Below are 16,989 nucleotides of genomic sequence, written 5' to 3'. Positions count from 1 at the left end.
ACTACCTAAAATGGGCGGCATTTTATGGACACAAAGAACTGGCCAGCTTTTCCAAGAGCAAACGTCAGTGTGCTGGGCGCAACGCAAACCGTTGAAAGCAGTGTGACTAATGGGTCGTCAGGCCCTGCTAATGCAGCTTCTGCTGAGCACTGCTCTGGGAATGTGGCTGTGTGTGTTGTGGAGCTGCACTGTACTCCACCATGTCCCACTGTCAGCACCACTGGGGCTCCCAACATTGTAGGCAGCCAACATCTCCAAAGAGCTAAACCACAGGCCTGTGTCCCAGACCCCTCAGCTTCAGGCACGTTTAGACACACAGCTTAAGCATTGATGCAATCTCCTTCCCCATGTCGTACTCACCTCCCCCACCCCCATCAATTCTTGCCTCTTTCAGAAAGACAATGCACTGTACATCATTCTTGTCTTAGAAGTGGTTTGCAAGACTCATTAAAGAAAAGTTCTTTTACTCCCCAAGTCTGAAATATCGAAAGAGGGATGTGTGAAAGGCCCATGGTTTGTTCCATTCACAATGACAGGGGAGAGGACCAGAAAAAATAAATGTTGCAAAGAAACAGGAGTATTAAATCTTTAGAAGGAGGATGATGGATGAAAATGGACATGAAAACCTTGCTTTTAACATGTTTACCTTTTTCACACAGCTCTAACAAAATGCAACTGCATTAAAGACATTCCTTTTCATTCATTTGCTTTGCACCTTTTTTTCTCATTAGCTGTTTAACACGAACTTAATGGAAAACACTCTTCTTATTTACATCTCTGCACTCCACTGATTGTATGCTATAATCTGACAACAGATTCAAATTCAAATTAGAAGGTCTTGAGTGCATTGCTCCTATGTAACTATGAAAAGGACATTTTCTTGTTTGCAAATAATCTAATGGAATGGGATGAAAGTTTGCTATTAATGTTAGCAATGTATATGATTTCAGACAGAGCTATTCAATTCATTTATAAATCAGCAGCTCTGTCAAAGGGCCATAATGATAGGCTTTAAAGCAACTTTTAAAATTAATTGTCTAGTCTGATTAGTTCATGATTTGGGATTTTCTGGTCTATACTTAACTGATGTACTTTGAAAGATAAATTACATATATATTGTTACTTTGAGAAATTGAAAGGAATGAAAAAATGAAGCAGGACCCCTTCCAGCAAATAAGCTCTCTTTTCATGCAGGCAAGAAGTCATAAACCTTTCTTACTGAAGAACAAAGCAAGCTCTCCCCATCCCCCCAAGCCACAAAAATTAGGTCCATTGGATAAACCAAATATTTTTAAATGTTCTTTGGTTTGTATCTGTAAACCATAGGATCCAGATCCACTGGACTTGCTAGTACACATTTACAAGGTAAAGAGTTAATTTGGTGTCTTTTTTTTTCACTGATAAAGGCTTATCTTGTATTCTTCCAATCTTGTAAGCATTTCCTGAGAGGGAGGTATAAGCCAAGCAACATGGAGGATATGCCTGCAATACCTAGCAGGGAAGGCCTTGCCTGTTTGGCCAAGGTTAGCAGGTCTTACATAATAATTTATTACAGTACCTTTCTGTTTCCTGGTCTGTCGTTTGCTGCTTGTTCTCAAAGCCAGTGAAGCTGCTCATATCCACATAGCCGTCATTCTCATTAGCAGCAGATAATGCCCTGCTGGGATCTTCAAAAAACTCAGTAAAAGTTCCTGCTCTGGTGGATCTTCGAGGAGGAATTTGTATGTTTTCATAGTCAGAGCTCATAGCTGGAATGTTCTCATAGTCAGACGTGTCAGCATTGGGAAAAGAAATGGACCTAGGTTTCGTTAATGGGAGTGGCACGAAAGGAGGTCTGGACCGGTCCTCAAAGGACTCCACCCTTGACACACTCCTGCTGAAGGACTTGGGCGTTCCTTTTCTTTTACCATCCTTATAGAAAAGAACAGCTGAGGGAGACTCAGATGCACGGAGCTTCCCCACATGTGATTTTAATTGAGGTGAGCTACTCAGGCTCCTCCTGTCCAACTCCATCAGCCTCAGAGGCCCATGATAGCTAGACTCTGATGAGGACCTTGAAGAGGAAACATTAACATCTACATGGACTTTACTTTCAGTTTTCTTCTTGAATTTTAGAGTGAGGAACCTCTTAAAGGAAGATTTCTTTTTCTTGGAATACTTATCAGGTGAGTCATTCTCTATCAGAAGTGAAGGGGAACTTTTAGTGATTGGCTTTTTGGTGATGTAGGCAAGTTCAAAAGGAGGTGGTATATCAACAACTGAGGATGGAGTAGATACACCAGATGATGAAAGACGATTTCTCTGGGAAAAACTACCTGAGGAACCATTGACGCAAGGCAAAGACAAGTTGTCTTCTGTCCTTTTTATTCTACCATCATCCAGTACACAGCCATCACTTTCTCTGTAAACAGAGACAGGTATCTCTCTCCCTTCAACAGAATAAGATCGAGGATATAAAATGAAACGTCTTGACTTGGTTGCCCTGTTGGCTTCCATTGGTTTTCCTTCTGCTGAAAATAAATTATTGCTTAAATCTTCTGTCCCAGAACCATTGCGGGAAGATGGTAAATCAGTTTCAGGTCCAGTTTCTTCTGGAACTGTTTCTGGGACATAGCCCGGCATTTTCCCAGAAAGCGACCGTGTTCTAGTGACAATGCTTTTACGATCAATGGGCAGCAAGCTGTTTTCACCATCCATGCCTAATTCACCTCTTTTACTGTGATCAGCTCCTAAATCAGTCTGCCCATCATGTGCAATTTCATTTTCTGCAGGAAGCACATAAGGGTCATCTAGGGAATCACTGCTAGTTTCTCTTCCCTCTGATTCTTCAGGCACAATGACCACTTCAGGGACTGCTAGATTTTCATGCAAGACATGTTTGGTCCCACATTCTACATTCATTTTGCCATGCTTACAGACTTCTAACTCTTCCTCAAGTGGGACCTGTTGAGGTGGACTTGGGACACTTTTGCTGAGGCTATTTGTTTCCGTCTCATTGTCTTCAAGTTGCAGCTCATCTGACTTAGAGGTTTCCACAGTACTTTCACTATGCTCTTCAACAGTCACATCTTCCAGCTCTGGCTCCATCCCTGGACTGCTAGGTAGACAATCAGAGATCACACCATCTTCATCCAGAGAGGTCCCTTCTGTTTGAAGATTCTCATCTGAATGTTCCATGGGTATTTCCTCACCACATTCATTCTCATAAGGAGCAATTTGACAGCCATTATCCATATTCTCTGCATTCACAGTTTCTTCTTCCCCTTTTCCAGAGCCTTTGCTTGCTTCACAGGCTACCTCTGATGTCTTCTCCTCACCTCTCCTCTCAGTGATCTGGCAGCCATCACTGGCATTTCCTGTGTTTATATTATTGTGCTCATCTGGGTCTGCTTCCTCCTCCTCCGCAGCTGCTTGATGGATGGACTCTCCTAAACCATTTTCAGCACTGGGTTCATCTTCACACGGTTCTAAGCCAGGAGCTGTTTCTTCACTGGCCTTATCAGGCAGCATGTCAGGGCTTGCACAGTCATAATTTTCTACCTCCCCTTCCATGTTCAAATCAAGCTCTGCATGAGCACTGTGGTCACCATCATGTGCTAGACACCCATCTCCCTTTTCTAAAATCTCAGGCACTTCCTCCTCCTCCTGCCCTGCCTTCTCACAACCTGGGATTGATTCATCTGCAGGTAGTGACATTACAATGGTATCTTTATAGATATCACCTATTAGTTCCTCATCTCTATTCAAAATGTTATCACTGTCAGTCTTACAATCATTATCATCCTTAACCAGTTCCACGTTGTTAGAAGTTTCCTCCTTGTTTTTGGTTTCACTACAATCACCTACAACATCCTCATCTTCATCTACATTCTCGGAAGCATCATTATCCCCATCAGGGGCATCTGAGGACTTCTCACAAAGTGCTTTGGACTGGTCACAGTCTCTGGTTGACTCTTCAGAGTCTGGTTCTGTTGGTTCAGCAATATCTGAAGAGTTATGGTGCTCATCTTCGGTGACTTCTTGGTTACCGGTATCCTCATCATTAGCAATGTTATCCTCTTCCTCCTTTACCTCTTCTGGAGTTTCCGAAACTTCATCTTCCACAAAGGAATCTAGGTTATGATCATGCTCATGTTCCAAGTCATTACAGTCTTTGCTGGTCAGCTGAGCTTCAGGAACTACAATATATTCATTATCTGCCTCAGATTCTGGGCAATCAGCATTGCATTGGTTTCCTTCATACAGCTCTCCATCAAGACATACCAGTTTCCCATTTGAGCATTTATTTAAGTTATTGTTGGTATAAACACTGGATTTGTCCTCAGTGTCAGCTGAGAATTTTGGCTTGGGAGCAATAGGTGGTTTGGGACCCCTAGACATAGAGTTCGGGTTATGAAGAATATCAGCCCTTGGCAGTGAAGGAGAAAATTTGGAGACAGCTACTGGAGAAAGATGACTGGTAATCTTTGGTTTCGGTGCTAGTGGTGGCTTTGTGATTTCTAGAGAAAAGAGAGAAAAGCCATGTTAGTCATCTTGGTTTCTGATTAAAGTCAGCAGAATATATCCTACTGTAGACTTTATCTTATACCAGTGGCTTCTAATACACAAGGAGTCCAGCCAATAAAAGGCTCAGCTCTGAAAAGAGAACTGAAGGAGCAAAGCATAATGTTTAGCCTGGAGAAGAGGAGGCTGAGGGGAGACCTCATCGCGCTCTACAACTCCCTGAAAGGAGGTTGTAGCGAGGTGGGGGTCGGTCTCTTCTGCCAAGTAACTAGCGAGAGGAGAGGAAATGGCCTCAAGTTGCGCCAAGGGAGGTTTAGATTGGACATTAGGAGAAATTTCTTTACTGAAAGAGTGGTCAGGCCTTGGAACAGGCTGCCCAGGGAAGTGGTGGCGTCACCATCCCTGGAAGTATTTATAAGACGTGTAGATGAGGCGCTTAGGGACATGGTTTAGTGGGCATGGTGTGTTGGGTTGACGGTTGGACTCGATGATCTTAGAAGTCTTTTCCAATCTGAATGATTCTGTGATTCTATGATTCTATAAGCACTGTGCTTCCATGTGGCACTGTAGCTATTCCAGGGAACAGTTTAAGGTCAGCTGAACTGAACTGAACTAGATGCAGCCCTAGCACACTTGGGGAGAGAAAGATGTACAGCTGCAGAGCCAAGGGTGTATCATACACAGATACCCACAGATGGGTAACGCCTCCTGCACTCAGAAGTACTAAGGACATTAGAGACCTTTTGATTCTGCGCCAGAAATCTGTTTGCCCTAAGATTAAGTATGAACACTTTGATTCAATGATGCTGACGTGTTTCACTGCAATGAAAGAAATGCCTTTCAGCCATAGTAGCTGTTCTTATAACACAGTACAAACACTTTGTAGCAATGATTTTAATTTCAATATGTAGTTTGCAGAATTTCAGCATTGAACAAAATTAGTTCTACCAACAGATCAAGGTTTAACTCAACCCAGATAAACTGAAGTGAACGCTTGGCGCCCAGACACAGAGTCTTCCCATCTGCCATTACCATGGTAACAAAATATGGAGTTACATTTTATTTGTCAAACATAATCATGAGGGATAAGATGGTTTGCTAAAAGCTTGGCTAATACTTCACATTGATTATGCAGCTGAGCTATAATGCACTGAATTAAATACTTCAACCCAAAACATGAAGAGAGTTACTGGTTTAAACTTAAGTTCAGTTTTCAGTCCCTTCTTTAGTCAAAAGATCCTCCATCCTCCCGTAAACACCAGGACCCCTTGCATGGGTCCCCCTTATCTGAACATCAAAATATACTTTTAAAAAGTGAATTATCTTACAAAATAAGGCTAGCCGGGGTCTCTAAACTATTTCTAGTGGAAGTGCTGACATACGTGTAGGGGAATTCAAGCAGATTGACAATAAGTTAGACTGAAGCTAGATGAATTAAGTCATATATGGCCATTTTATTCACAGTACAGTTTACATGCCACAGCCATTTCCAGCTGTCTTGGTCCTGAAATTAATATTCTTTAAATAACTAAATGAAATGCTGAAAGGCTGCATAAATAGGCAACAATAGGGATCCTCCCTCATGAGATTTTAGATGAGATGAAATATGTGGTGTGAAGAAGCCAGCGCACCAAATGGTTACAGATGGTAATAAGTAAAGAGAAGGAGTTTGCTCTTACCAATGTTTCCTAGCCATCAATAGGTAATTACATGGTTAATCAATCAGAAATCTCTAATTCTTTTTATAATTTTAATTAACACATTTTAGTGGAAAAAGGGGAGCTCTCCATTGTAAGGAAAAGCACAGGACAAACTATTTCACCATGAGAGAGCCGGGAACAATTCTGTGTGCAAAATCTTCATGCCCTACACACAGGAAATAAGGAAACAGCATCTCAAGAGACACCATTTGGGATACGGTTCCTATGCGAAATCCTATCCTAAATCATAGTACAATTTTCAGGAAGTGTAGCTACTGTGCTGTTATATTTTGAGTATTTTGGAATGCAGACTTTTGACATCTGGAAGTGAAGACAATTAAAATTCAGCTGTGCACCATACTGAGAATAAATACTGAATGCAAACTGCTTAAAAATGATTCTCTGATTGTTCTGATACTTGGTGTCATGGTACTTTTCTTATTGTTATCTTAGTCCAACTGGAGTAATTTGTATTGAACTAATACTGGCTTATTTGTTTGGTTAGACTCTGGGAGATACAAGAGGCTGTTTCTTCTGATCTTCTTAACCTTGCTGAAATTTCTTCCTGTACTCAGAAAGATGCTGACAATTTGGCATTTTGATGTAGTCAGAAAACAGTCTTTCTAGAATTATGAGACACTAGAGAGATTTCATCTAAGTTAAAAACTGAGTCAGTGATCTCAGCTCAGCCCAGAAAGAGTAAAAAGTCTGTTCTAATAAGGCGCCTTATTGCATATACCGATTAAGAATTATTCTGTTTCTGGGGTTTTATCCAATCCAGCTTCATGTGTGGGAGGCTTAAAACAACTTGTGGAAAAGGAGGGAGAGAGAACTGCATATTTGCCAGTCTCCAGTACTGTAGTGTGTACTCTTGTTCCACAGTATCCACTGCTGCTTTGAGCTGCAGGGCATCTGTCTAATTATTGAAATCACAGAATGGGTAGCTAATCTCTCCCTCCAGATTATTTCCGAAATATCCGAAATACCATTGCTTCTGTTGCAGCCAGCAGCAAGTCTGCAGCAGTTGAAGGCTGCAAAGTGCTGAAAACTGTTGCCAGTTAAAAACAGGGTGGGAATAGAAGTGGGTTGAGTTTCTTGTAAGCCTGGCTCTCCAGCCAGATCTACCTTTTGGATTTTTGAATCAGTTATTGCAATGACCGAACATCCTAAACTAACTTTCTGGTAGTAAAATGCATGAAATGTTTATTAGCTAGAACTGAGTCCTTACACCTTTCCCACCAGCAATCAGCAATGGACCCCTTACCACCATAATGAGGCATTTTTAGGACAAACACCAAGGAAGAAACATCACTTTGGAAGTATTATACCACTTCCTGCAGTGTCTGGTTTTTCCTAGGAATATTTATCCAAGAGTAGGACACAAATATACCTACTCCATTCCTGGGATGTGACAAGGCTTGAGCACAGTCTCTGCATTCTCATCCTTGTTCTTGTCAGAAGGAGTGTCTGTATTGAAACACTGAGTAATGAGAAAAAGACTGGACTGTAGAGAATGCCAGGATCTCCCAAACTTTGTGTTATAAACAAATTTGAAATAAAAAAATGTAATGAACTAATTTCCTTTGTGTAAAATAATCATGCAGACATCCACTTAAAAAAAAATATAGCTGAAACACAGTTACCCACTTTCCCTCCAGCGATAATTTTCTACAGGAAAAGAAATCAAGTAATCTTGAGTTTTTCCTTCTGCTACCTTCAGTAACATTGCTAGTGGAAGAGAAGTTATGGTAATGGACACTGTTCATAGTATGGTAAGAACAGGCATTCTGACATCCTACTCTTGCCCACTTGTGCCAGCTACTGGTCACTACTGATTTCTTTCATAGTTTTTTCCCAACTGCTCTGTGTGTTGATCGTGCCTTTCATGAGGTTCCTTAAACAATTTTCCTTTTTTTTTTTTTTTTGGGGGGGGAGGCGGCCGGAGGAGCCCAAATGTTTGTTTAAAAAATAACCCAAACAATTACTGAAAAGAAAGCACCACTGTTTGCCTTTTATCATGACAATTTCATTCTGCTTCAATTTCTGCTTCCTTTGCTGTCTGAGCCACTTGAAAGGTTCTGGCTGTAACTTCTAAATGGACATAAAACAACATTGCAGCATAAGGAATGTGTATGTTCACAAATAATTGTGCATGTTTATTTTAGGATGTGTTTTATGTTGGAGGGAGACACACCCACCTTTTGCTTAAAAGGAAACTCTTGGGGAATAGGAATTTCTTTACCCTGCTCCTCCCCTTATTGTTCGATGCTTCCTTGTACTGACAAGGACCGCTTCCTCTCCTTACCCACCTTCCTTCAGGCAAACCTGCATTTCAGCATGGTTTCATTCCTGCCATGGCCCATATGAAATTACATTACTCTCCTCCCCTCCAAGTTTCTAAGCAGCGAACAGTAGCCTAGCAGCTCTCCTGGAATGGCAATCAACCCATACAGCATTCACTGTTCGAGTGTTTCTTTGAAACAATAAACATTTTGTAGTGGGGTATTGCCTGAAACACTGCAACTACCCACTTTCAAATGTTCTCCAGATTTAGGAATTAGTCTAGAACTTAATTAAGGCTTATAAGGGACCATATCTACCAACACCCCCCCTCCCCCATCAAGCAGCTGGTTTTGGGGTGAAGACCTAATTAAACACTGAGGTTTCACATTTGCAGGAATATCTGTAGACGTGTCCCAGGCCCATGATCTTTGATGGTGGCCCAAGAAATTACTTAGCTCCACAGTGCAGATACTAGTTCCAGCCTTCGTTGGTGCCACAATCCAGTTCAGGCATCTCTTAAGATGCTGAAAGTAGCTTTTTCTGACCAACAAACTTTTGTGGACCTGTGTTTTCTTCATGCCTTTGGCATTAATTCAACTCAGACATATATTAAAATGGGAGAGACATTGAGGACAGAGGACAGAAATGCACTGCATAGTTCAGGGACCTGCAGAGCTTTTGGATGGAAGTGACAATGCAGGTGGAGGGACTACATTGCAACAATGGGATGAGACTGCACCAAACCTAGAATCCCAGTGGAAACCAATGCACACAAGTCCTGTTTGTCACTGCTTCTGCCCAGGAAGAAGGGATTGAAATCCACGGATGGAAAGTGGCTGAGAAACAGGAGGTGGAGGGAGAATACCCAGACAAGGGCATCAGAAAATCTCATTCAGCTCTGGTCAATAGCTGTGTAATTTCACTCAGCTATATCAGAATAAAGTTAAAACTTGTCTTCTAGAAGGTTTTGGTCTGAAGTCAGCAAAAGATGGATGATAACTTAGTATCATCCCAATCTTATTCCTGTAATGAATTGCTCATTTTTAAAATAAAGCCCTTATTTCCAGTTAGTGCTGCCTGGCTTCTATCTCCAGCATTTGTTACTGTTTCTTCCACTGGGTTAAAGATCCTTCTATTATTCAGTATTTCTCTAGGGAAGACATATACTTCCCTACAGCTATGTCTTGGTATATTCTTCTTTTTGGTAAACTGAACAAATGAACTCATTAAATCTTTGCAGTTGGACAATTTCACCTTTCCTGAAGTCTTTTCTTTTGGATTTTTTCTGAACCTTTTCCAATTTTCCAAAGGCCCCTATAAAATACATGGGGCAGACCCATGGGAAGAATTCCACAGTGGGTACTGATGATGCTGTCTACAGTAGAGTTCAGTACTTTCTTAGACCCAGCTCTCACTATTCTCCGTTAGCTTGTTACTGTATCAGGTTGACTTGCTTGTCCATTATGACCTTTAAATTGTTCCCAAGGCTGTGTTGTCTCTAAACCGATAGCTTTATAATATGCATTAAGTGTAATTTGTTTGAATGGATCCAACTTAATGATCCAGATCTGTTTATATAACTGCCCTGCCTACTTTGTTAATTACCTTTTCACCAATCTTTACATCATAAAGTTAACTTTGTCATCTGATACTTTTCTATTTGCTTTCCTACCAAGGAAAATGTTGGACAGTATCAACATAATCCTGGTCCCAGCACTATGCGTACCACCATTTGATAATGTTACAGAGATAACTACAGAGATTCGCTACTGCCAATTAGCCAGTCCTCAGTCTAATTAACCCAGACTTTATTTCTGTTATATAAATGCTTTTCTCTTAAATCATCATGCGCTACTAAAATACTACACAGACATCAATGTATGTCTTTGCATCTATACAGTTGCCTTTATCAAGAAAATCTGTAAATTTTTCCAAAGACTGGGATCAAATTCCCCATTTGAAGCAAGCAAAGTCCCACTACTGAGGAAATGAGAATAAGCAACCTTAAGAATAGCAATAAATATAGGAATTCATTTACATGTCACTTGCTGAAACACTATTATAGACATGAAAATTATTTGGACCGGGAAGGATAGAAGTTATTTCATGGTAGCATTTCTATTTTATGAACTAGGCAACGACATGAAACAGCAAACAACCTATCCTATACCAGCAGCCATCATGCTCACGCTCCCTCTCACATCACAGCATGACGGTGCTAAGAGCTCATACCGTTGACAAAAGCCACATGTGCCAAGTGCTGCACAAACCTAGAAACTCATGGAAACAGCGTGACTGCACTGTACAGTCATAGGTGGACATTTCCACACCTCAGCTACCAAAACAACACCAAGTTCTCACAAAGCAGGACAGAGAGGAAATTCTGTACCTATGTCTATTTCAGCTTGTCTAATACATGGGTTTATATTTTGACCATGGTGCTTACTCCTTAGAGAAGAAATTGTTCTGAGAGAATGGTAGACAGAGCTTTCTATCAAAATAACACATGGAGCTTCACTGTAAGTGAAATGGACAGCTCTTCTTTGCAGATGAAGAGCTGGTTTTGGACCTGGCCAGAACGTGGGCACCAACCACTATAGTAATGCTGCCAGGAATGTAAGGCAAGCCAAGCACAGAGCCTCCTAAAACTCATTTATTACATTTCCAGTACAGGAAGCTGTAGGTTCCAACCTGTAATTACAATTCTGCCAGCTGTCCAAGTCAGACAGTGAGGGTGTGTTTAAGCTGCCTATGTAGATAAGCCATTTTAATGTCATTCTGAATTAAGTACCCAGCATAAGCTGTGTAACCTGTTTCAATATGTTGGAGATTAAATAGATGAGGTAGCATGATTTACAAGGAACGTATAATCCCCTTGAGGGGTTCAACTCATAAAACACCCGTGCTGTCACTGCTAGGACCCCAGGATGTACTGTAAATAACTAAGATGTCATTAATTTTGCAATATTCACTGCAAAAGTAGTTCTCTTTGTTTTAGAGCATGTAAATGCATCACTTATTTCACACTGTCAGAAAAAAGTTTGAAATGACAAAAGTTACCTAAGCAATTAAAACAGTTGCATGGGAGTCACTTGAAATGGGCAAGGTATTTAGACTAGGATTTCTAATGACATAGGAGTGCAAGTCTTCCTTTCAAATGGGACTCAGTCCAGATTTAGGTATCAGCTCCCACTTTGACTTGAACAGGAATTAGACACTTAAGTGTCTTCTGAGAATTGGGTCTTTAGGTACTTGAGATCTGAGGTACTGTTCAAAGCCAGCATAAACACCTCAGACATTTATGAAAATAGTATTTCAGCTTCTGCAGAAGTCTGATACTTCTGAAAAACATCTATCCTCTATCAGTATCCACTGATACATCCTATCAGTGTATGTTCTTCAAATGTGTGATCAAAAGTACTCTGTATTTAGCAAGAAGGCTCCACTAGCATGAAGACAGACCTGTAGTCAGTAGTAAATATCCCATGGGAATTTTGTCATCTTACAAATCTTAATTGAAATATTAACAGCTGGACTGTCAGAGCAGACGTCCCACTCTGCAGAAATAAAATGCTGTTCTGTACAGTTACTGGAATCCATTCTCTATGATTAGATCAATGCATTATGGCTCTGGGATATCAGATCAATAGCTTATAAATTTCTCTTACTATATAACTTTATTCCAGCCATCTGTAAACATAATACAACAGCATAACATCCCACAGAGAAACACTGCTGGGGAAGGGGAAAAATCTAAAGACAATATAATCAGAAAAGGATGAATTTCAACACCAAAAAATCTTGATCATGAAAATTCTCCAGCATTTTCACTGTCTCTAGCAGACTGTACATACAAGGGGGGCTGACTATGAAAAACCAGACATACGTGACCATTAAATAATCTTGGTTCTAAACTACTGGCATATATTTCTCTTTAATGTAACTCTAACTGTTTGTGATGTTTCCAATTTGGCTGTGATTTCACAACAGGAAGTTCATACTGCAGCAGACAGCTTATATTCACCGTATTATATTCAATGTATGTTGTTTCATACATTGCTTCCTAGGAGCCAAAGAAGATGTTGGTTAAAATTCTCTGACAGGTACATAGGGCAGCTTTTTCTATATCACTTTCAGCAGTGGCTAAAAGAATATATAGTCTGCTTACACCTCTGAACAATCTGGAGTCTAACGTCTGTACGTTCTTCCCATGGGCAGCATCATTTCAGCACCTGGCAAACAAATTGGTATTTAGAGGCTGGGAGGTCCTGTGTATGAGGCTGGGAGATGGGGGTCTGTCTCTTGTCTCTTACCAGGGATTTCCTGTGACCTTGGGTGGATTGCTTCATCTTTCTTTTCACATCAGTTCTGCATCTCTGAGGATAATCCATATCTCCCTGTTTTCTGTCTGTCTTGTTTTAACTTCTGTGGGATCAAGGCTGCCATATATGCCTGCACATACGACTCTGCTTACTGGTGCTATGTATCCCTTACTGTAATACAAAGATCGCTAATGCTGGTCCCTGAGTTGAGCCAGTTGATAAATGTCCCTCTCCTTCAGATTCAGTAGGAAGTTCTGCTTAGCACTGATGGGAGAGACATTCCTTGCATTGTGTGAATGTACAAAACAAAGGCTGAGAAGGGATATGACCACTCTATAAATACAACCTGGAGGTAAACACCAGAGGAGGAAAAGAACTATTTTTAAGCAAAAGGACAATGTAATCATAAGAATAAATGGCGATGAATCTGGTCTGGACACTAGAACTAGCAATCGTAAGAGATTCTCAGTTTTGTGAGAGGAATAGCAGGAGAGCCACCTAAAAAGTTTTGATGATATAATATAATTTGATGAATTAAGATATAATTTGATGAATTAATAAAAGGAGTAATATGACCTTGTGTTCTGTAACAACGGGTACTGCTTTTGGTAATGAAGATAGTCCCATTCAGTCCTACATTCCTGAAAAATAAAAACTGCTAATAAAATTTCTTTACAAATGGATACATCTGATATTCCTTACACTGCTCTTCCACTGACAACAGGATCAGATTAGAGTCAGTCTGTTTTAAATAATGGAGAGATGAAGAAAGAAAGGTCGGAGCATCATGGCTAAAGCAATTTTTGGCAGGCTCGCTTAACTTTCAAATGAGTTTGTCTCCTGGGAGGGGCAGAGTCCGGTCCAGACAGGATCAGAAAATAGAATGGAAGTGTCACTACTTTTTGGGTAGGACAGTGTCTCACTACCCGCTCCAAGGGGAAAGAGAACCTTTTGCTTTAAACTCAGAGGAATGGTATGACATGCTGATACAACAGCAGAGGGCTCGGTTTGACCTAAAAGATCCTTTCCAATCCTATGTTCCTGTGCTCTGGCAAACAATGATTCACAGTTTCCTGACACATGACAGTTGTAGGGCAAGGTATCTAGCGGTGAAGTCTCTGGGCTTCAGGACATACCCATGCAAGTGAGGTGCCCAGCAACATTCACTTTCTGGAACAAGGAAACAAGTGGAAAATCTTAGGGCTAACACAAAGGGGCTGTTTCTCTTCCTCTTTAATTCTAGATGCAGCATTAGATTTTTCTAAATAACTCCATAGTTAGTAATAATTGTTTCCTGGATTGTTATGGGTTTTTTACACACATGCCTTGCCCCTGAAAATCGGAAAGTGTTGGTGGAGAATTTAAAGTTTGCCCCAATTTTCCAGTGACTTCTTTTAACGTTTAACTGTTGAACATCTTGTCTTTAGTATCTGTTCCCTTCTCATCCTGTCTCTCACCTTCCCAGTTTCCATCAAGGAAAAATTCTGAGAAGTTAACAGAAGGAAGGAGCAATGGTTTGGGTTTGCCTTGGAGAGAAAATTCTGCGAAAAACATTACCTCCCCAAAAAACAGACTTTCGGAAAGAAAGTCACAGCAAATTTCCTAGGGGCTTTGTGAAGGGTTGAGTGTGTCGAGAGAAGAGTGGGCACAGAGCCGCGTCCCTCAGCAGGCGCGGCCCTCCCGATCTGCCAGTCTGGCTGTCCCCGGAACCTCCCGCCTCGCCCGGGCTTGCTGCTTGTCCCCGTCCCGGTGGGGCCAGCGATGGGGCATGCACGGCCCCAGGGTGTGCGGAGCCCCGCGGGGAGCCAGTGAGCACCTGCCGGGGCGGGGGAAGAGGAGGGCCAGCCCTGGACGGAGGGTGCCTGGAGGAGAGGTGCCAGCCCCGGTGGCACGACCCGAGAGCTGCCGGCCCCGAAGGAGGGATGCCGGGACGCGGGGTTGCAAGCCCCGGAGGAGCAGTGCCCGGACGGGGGGTGCCATCCCGGCGGTGTTGGTCCCGGAGGCGCGGTGCGCCGGCCCGAGGAAAGGAGGGTGCCGGTGCCGGAGGAAGGAAGCCCGCCCGGCGTTTGCCGGCCTCGGGGAAAAGATGTCCGGAGGCGGAGAGCCATCCCAGCGGACCCGCGCACTTACCGGCGTTGTTCATCTTCCACCGCAACTTCGCTCGCTGGCTGCCCCGGGCGCTCAAAGCATGGTCCCGAGGGGCCGCCGCCGCCGCCGCCTTCGCCCCTCGCGGACGCGCCCGGCCCTAGAGCCGCTCCGGGGGCATGGGAGCGCAGGCGGGGCAGCCGGACCCGGAGCGGCGGGCTGGGCAGGCGGCGGTGCCGGCTCGGGGGCGGTCAGCGCCGCGGCGCGCCTCCGCCCTGCCCCGCGCGCGGCCCGTCGGGGGGCGGTGGCGGCGGCCGGCGCCGGGGCCCCGCACGGCCGGCGGCGCGCGGGGCTGGGCCGGGCGGGGCCGGGCTGGGCAGGGCCGGGCGCGCCGGCTCCGCGCAGGCATCCCCCGCCGAGGAGCAAGCCCGGTGCCTCCCGCGGGGTGCGGGGGGGGCGAGGGACGCGGCACGGATGCCCAAGGGCGCGAACATTTAAAGGCGCAGCGGGTTGCCCTGTCCTTCGTCCCCCCTTTCGCGTGCCCCCCTTTCGCGTTCCCCACTCCCTTTCCACCACCCTTGGTCCTCTTTGCACCCTCATTGGTCCCCCTCTCTCCATTCCCCCTCCCGCCTTCTCCCCTCCCTCCCTCCCTCCATATCTCCTCCGTCCCCCCTCCCTCCTTCCATCCCCTCCATCCATCCTTTCCCCCTTCATCCTTTCCCCTTCCATCCTTTTCCCCTCTTCATCCTTTTCCTTCCGTCCATCCTTCCCTCCTCTCCATCCTTTCCCCCCCTCCACCCATCCTCCCCAATCCATTCAGCCCCCCTCTCTCCACCCCCCGCTCCATTCCCCCGTGGGACACGACCGCCCCAGCCTAGGAACCCCCAGCGAACGAGGCTCGGGGAAGCCCCCCTCCCCCCCAGCCCCGCCCCGCCCCGCCCCGCCCCGGGCGTTTTCCCCCGGCCCGGAGCATCCCTGCGGAGCCGATAGCACCGGCAGCTGGAAGCGGTGTCTGCGTGCAGGGAAGCCACGGACGGTCCCTCGCATACAAACTACGTTTGCTCAAAGCAGTTTCAGACAGCTCCAGACTGCTGTCTTTTCCCCTCTCCCATAAACCAGCTCCTGGCTCAATGAAATTAACGCTGGCATCCTGTGGCTGGGCCCTTCTCCCTGTTTTCGCGCTGGCAGCAGATCCCAGACAATGTCGGATCGCCCCCTTCCTCTCAATGGAGGCATAATATAGCCCTGCTACCTTTCCCAGTGGAGCTGGTATTGCTCACGCAAGAAAGTGCAACTTTGCAAATTTCCCTCCCCTGGCAAAGAAACCCCAGGAGGGCTGAGCTGAGCTCAAGGGTTGCTTCCCTAGTCAGGGAGGGGCCATTCCTCCCCAGGGCAGGATGGTTGCTCCTAGCCGTCCCTGAGCCCTGCATGCCAGCAGGCTGGGGAGGGGGAGAAGCAGCACATTGTACCTGCCCAGTGTCCAGGCCGGGGCATGTGTGAAGAGTCAGTCCTGCTTTGACATTTTGAATCCCACAGAAATCAGGACTATTGCTAACACTGTCCAGAGTAACTTCATTTTACATGTTGTTAGTTCTGCTTTTGCAATAACTAATAACTAACATCATCCTGCTGGCAGATGCTCTGTAGTATAGTCAAAGCTCTTCTCCCTGACCTTTCAATGCTGTCTCATTGTGACTGATGGGGTGCAGAGCGCCTTGCGCATTAGTGCACAGACCTCTGAAGAGAGAAAGCAAGCAGTGAGGGAAATGGGAATTAAACCCTTCTTTCTGTGGGCCAGAGTCTCTCCCACTGAGGCTGGTATCCAGGAATGCTGGGTTCTGATTCTCTAGGGGACCCTGGTTGTATCACTACACCTCTAAGCAGGCATTTGCAATCCTGTATGGTTTTGGAGAGGCATAAATTCGTAGTAACAGCTCTTTCATTACTACTCTGACTGACACAGATGAGGAGATGGAAAGGCCTATATATTCCCTTATAGCATAAAATGCCTGGTGTGCGCCCTGGTGCATGGAATGAAATGGGTTTCCCAGGCCCACCTATGGCCAGCAGCCATCTGGCTTTCTCCCATCTTCATG

The 16,989-nt window shown here is 44.3% G+C and overlaps 1 protein-coding gene across 1 annotated transcript in view; it reads right to left on the bottom strand.

Moving 5' to 3' along the window:
• Positions 1-15,095, bottom strand: part of FGD5 (FYVE, RhoGEF and PH domain containing 5) — a 115,963-nt gene extending 100,868 nt beyond the window's left edge. Inside the window, exons 1-2 of the mRNA XM_075158503.1 lie at positions 14,939-15,095; positions 1,559-4,499 (exon numbers count right to left, since the gene is read on the bottom strand). Of these exons, the coding sequence (XP_075014604.1) occupies positions 1,559-4,499; positions 14,939-14,951 (2,954 nt within the window). The 5' untranslated portion in view covers positions 14,952-15,095. The remainder of the gene's footprint in view (positions 1-1,558; positions 4,500-14,938) is intronic.
• Positions 15,096-16,989: the final 1,894 nt, after the last annotated feature.

This window comes from Calonectris borealis, chromosome 10 (assembly GCF_964195595.1).
Source record: "Calonectris borealis chromosome 10, bCalBor7.hap1.2, whole genome shotgun sequence".
In the NCBI taxonomy this organism is placed as follows: Eukaryota; Metazoa; Chordata; class Aves; order Procellariiformes; family Procellariidae; genus Calonectris; species Calonectris borealis.
This window is presented reverse-complemented; position numbering and strand designations above follow the sequence as displayed.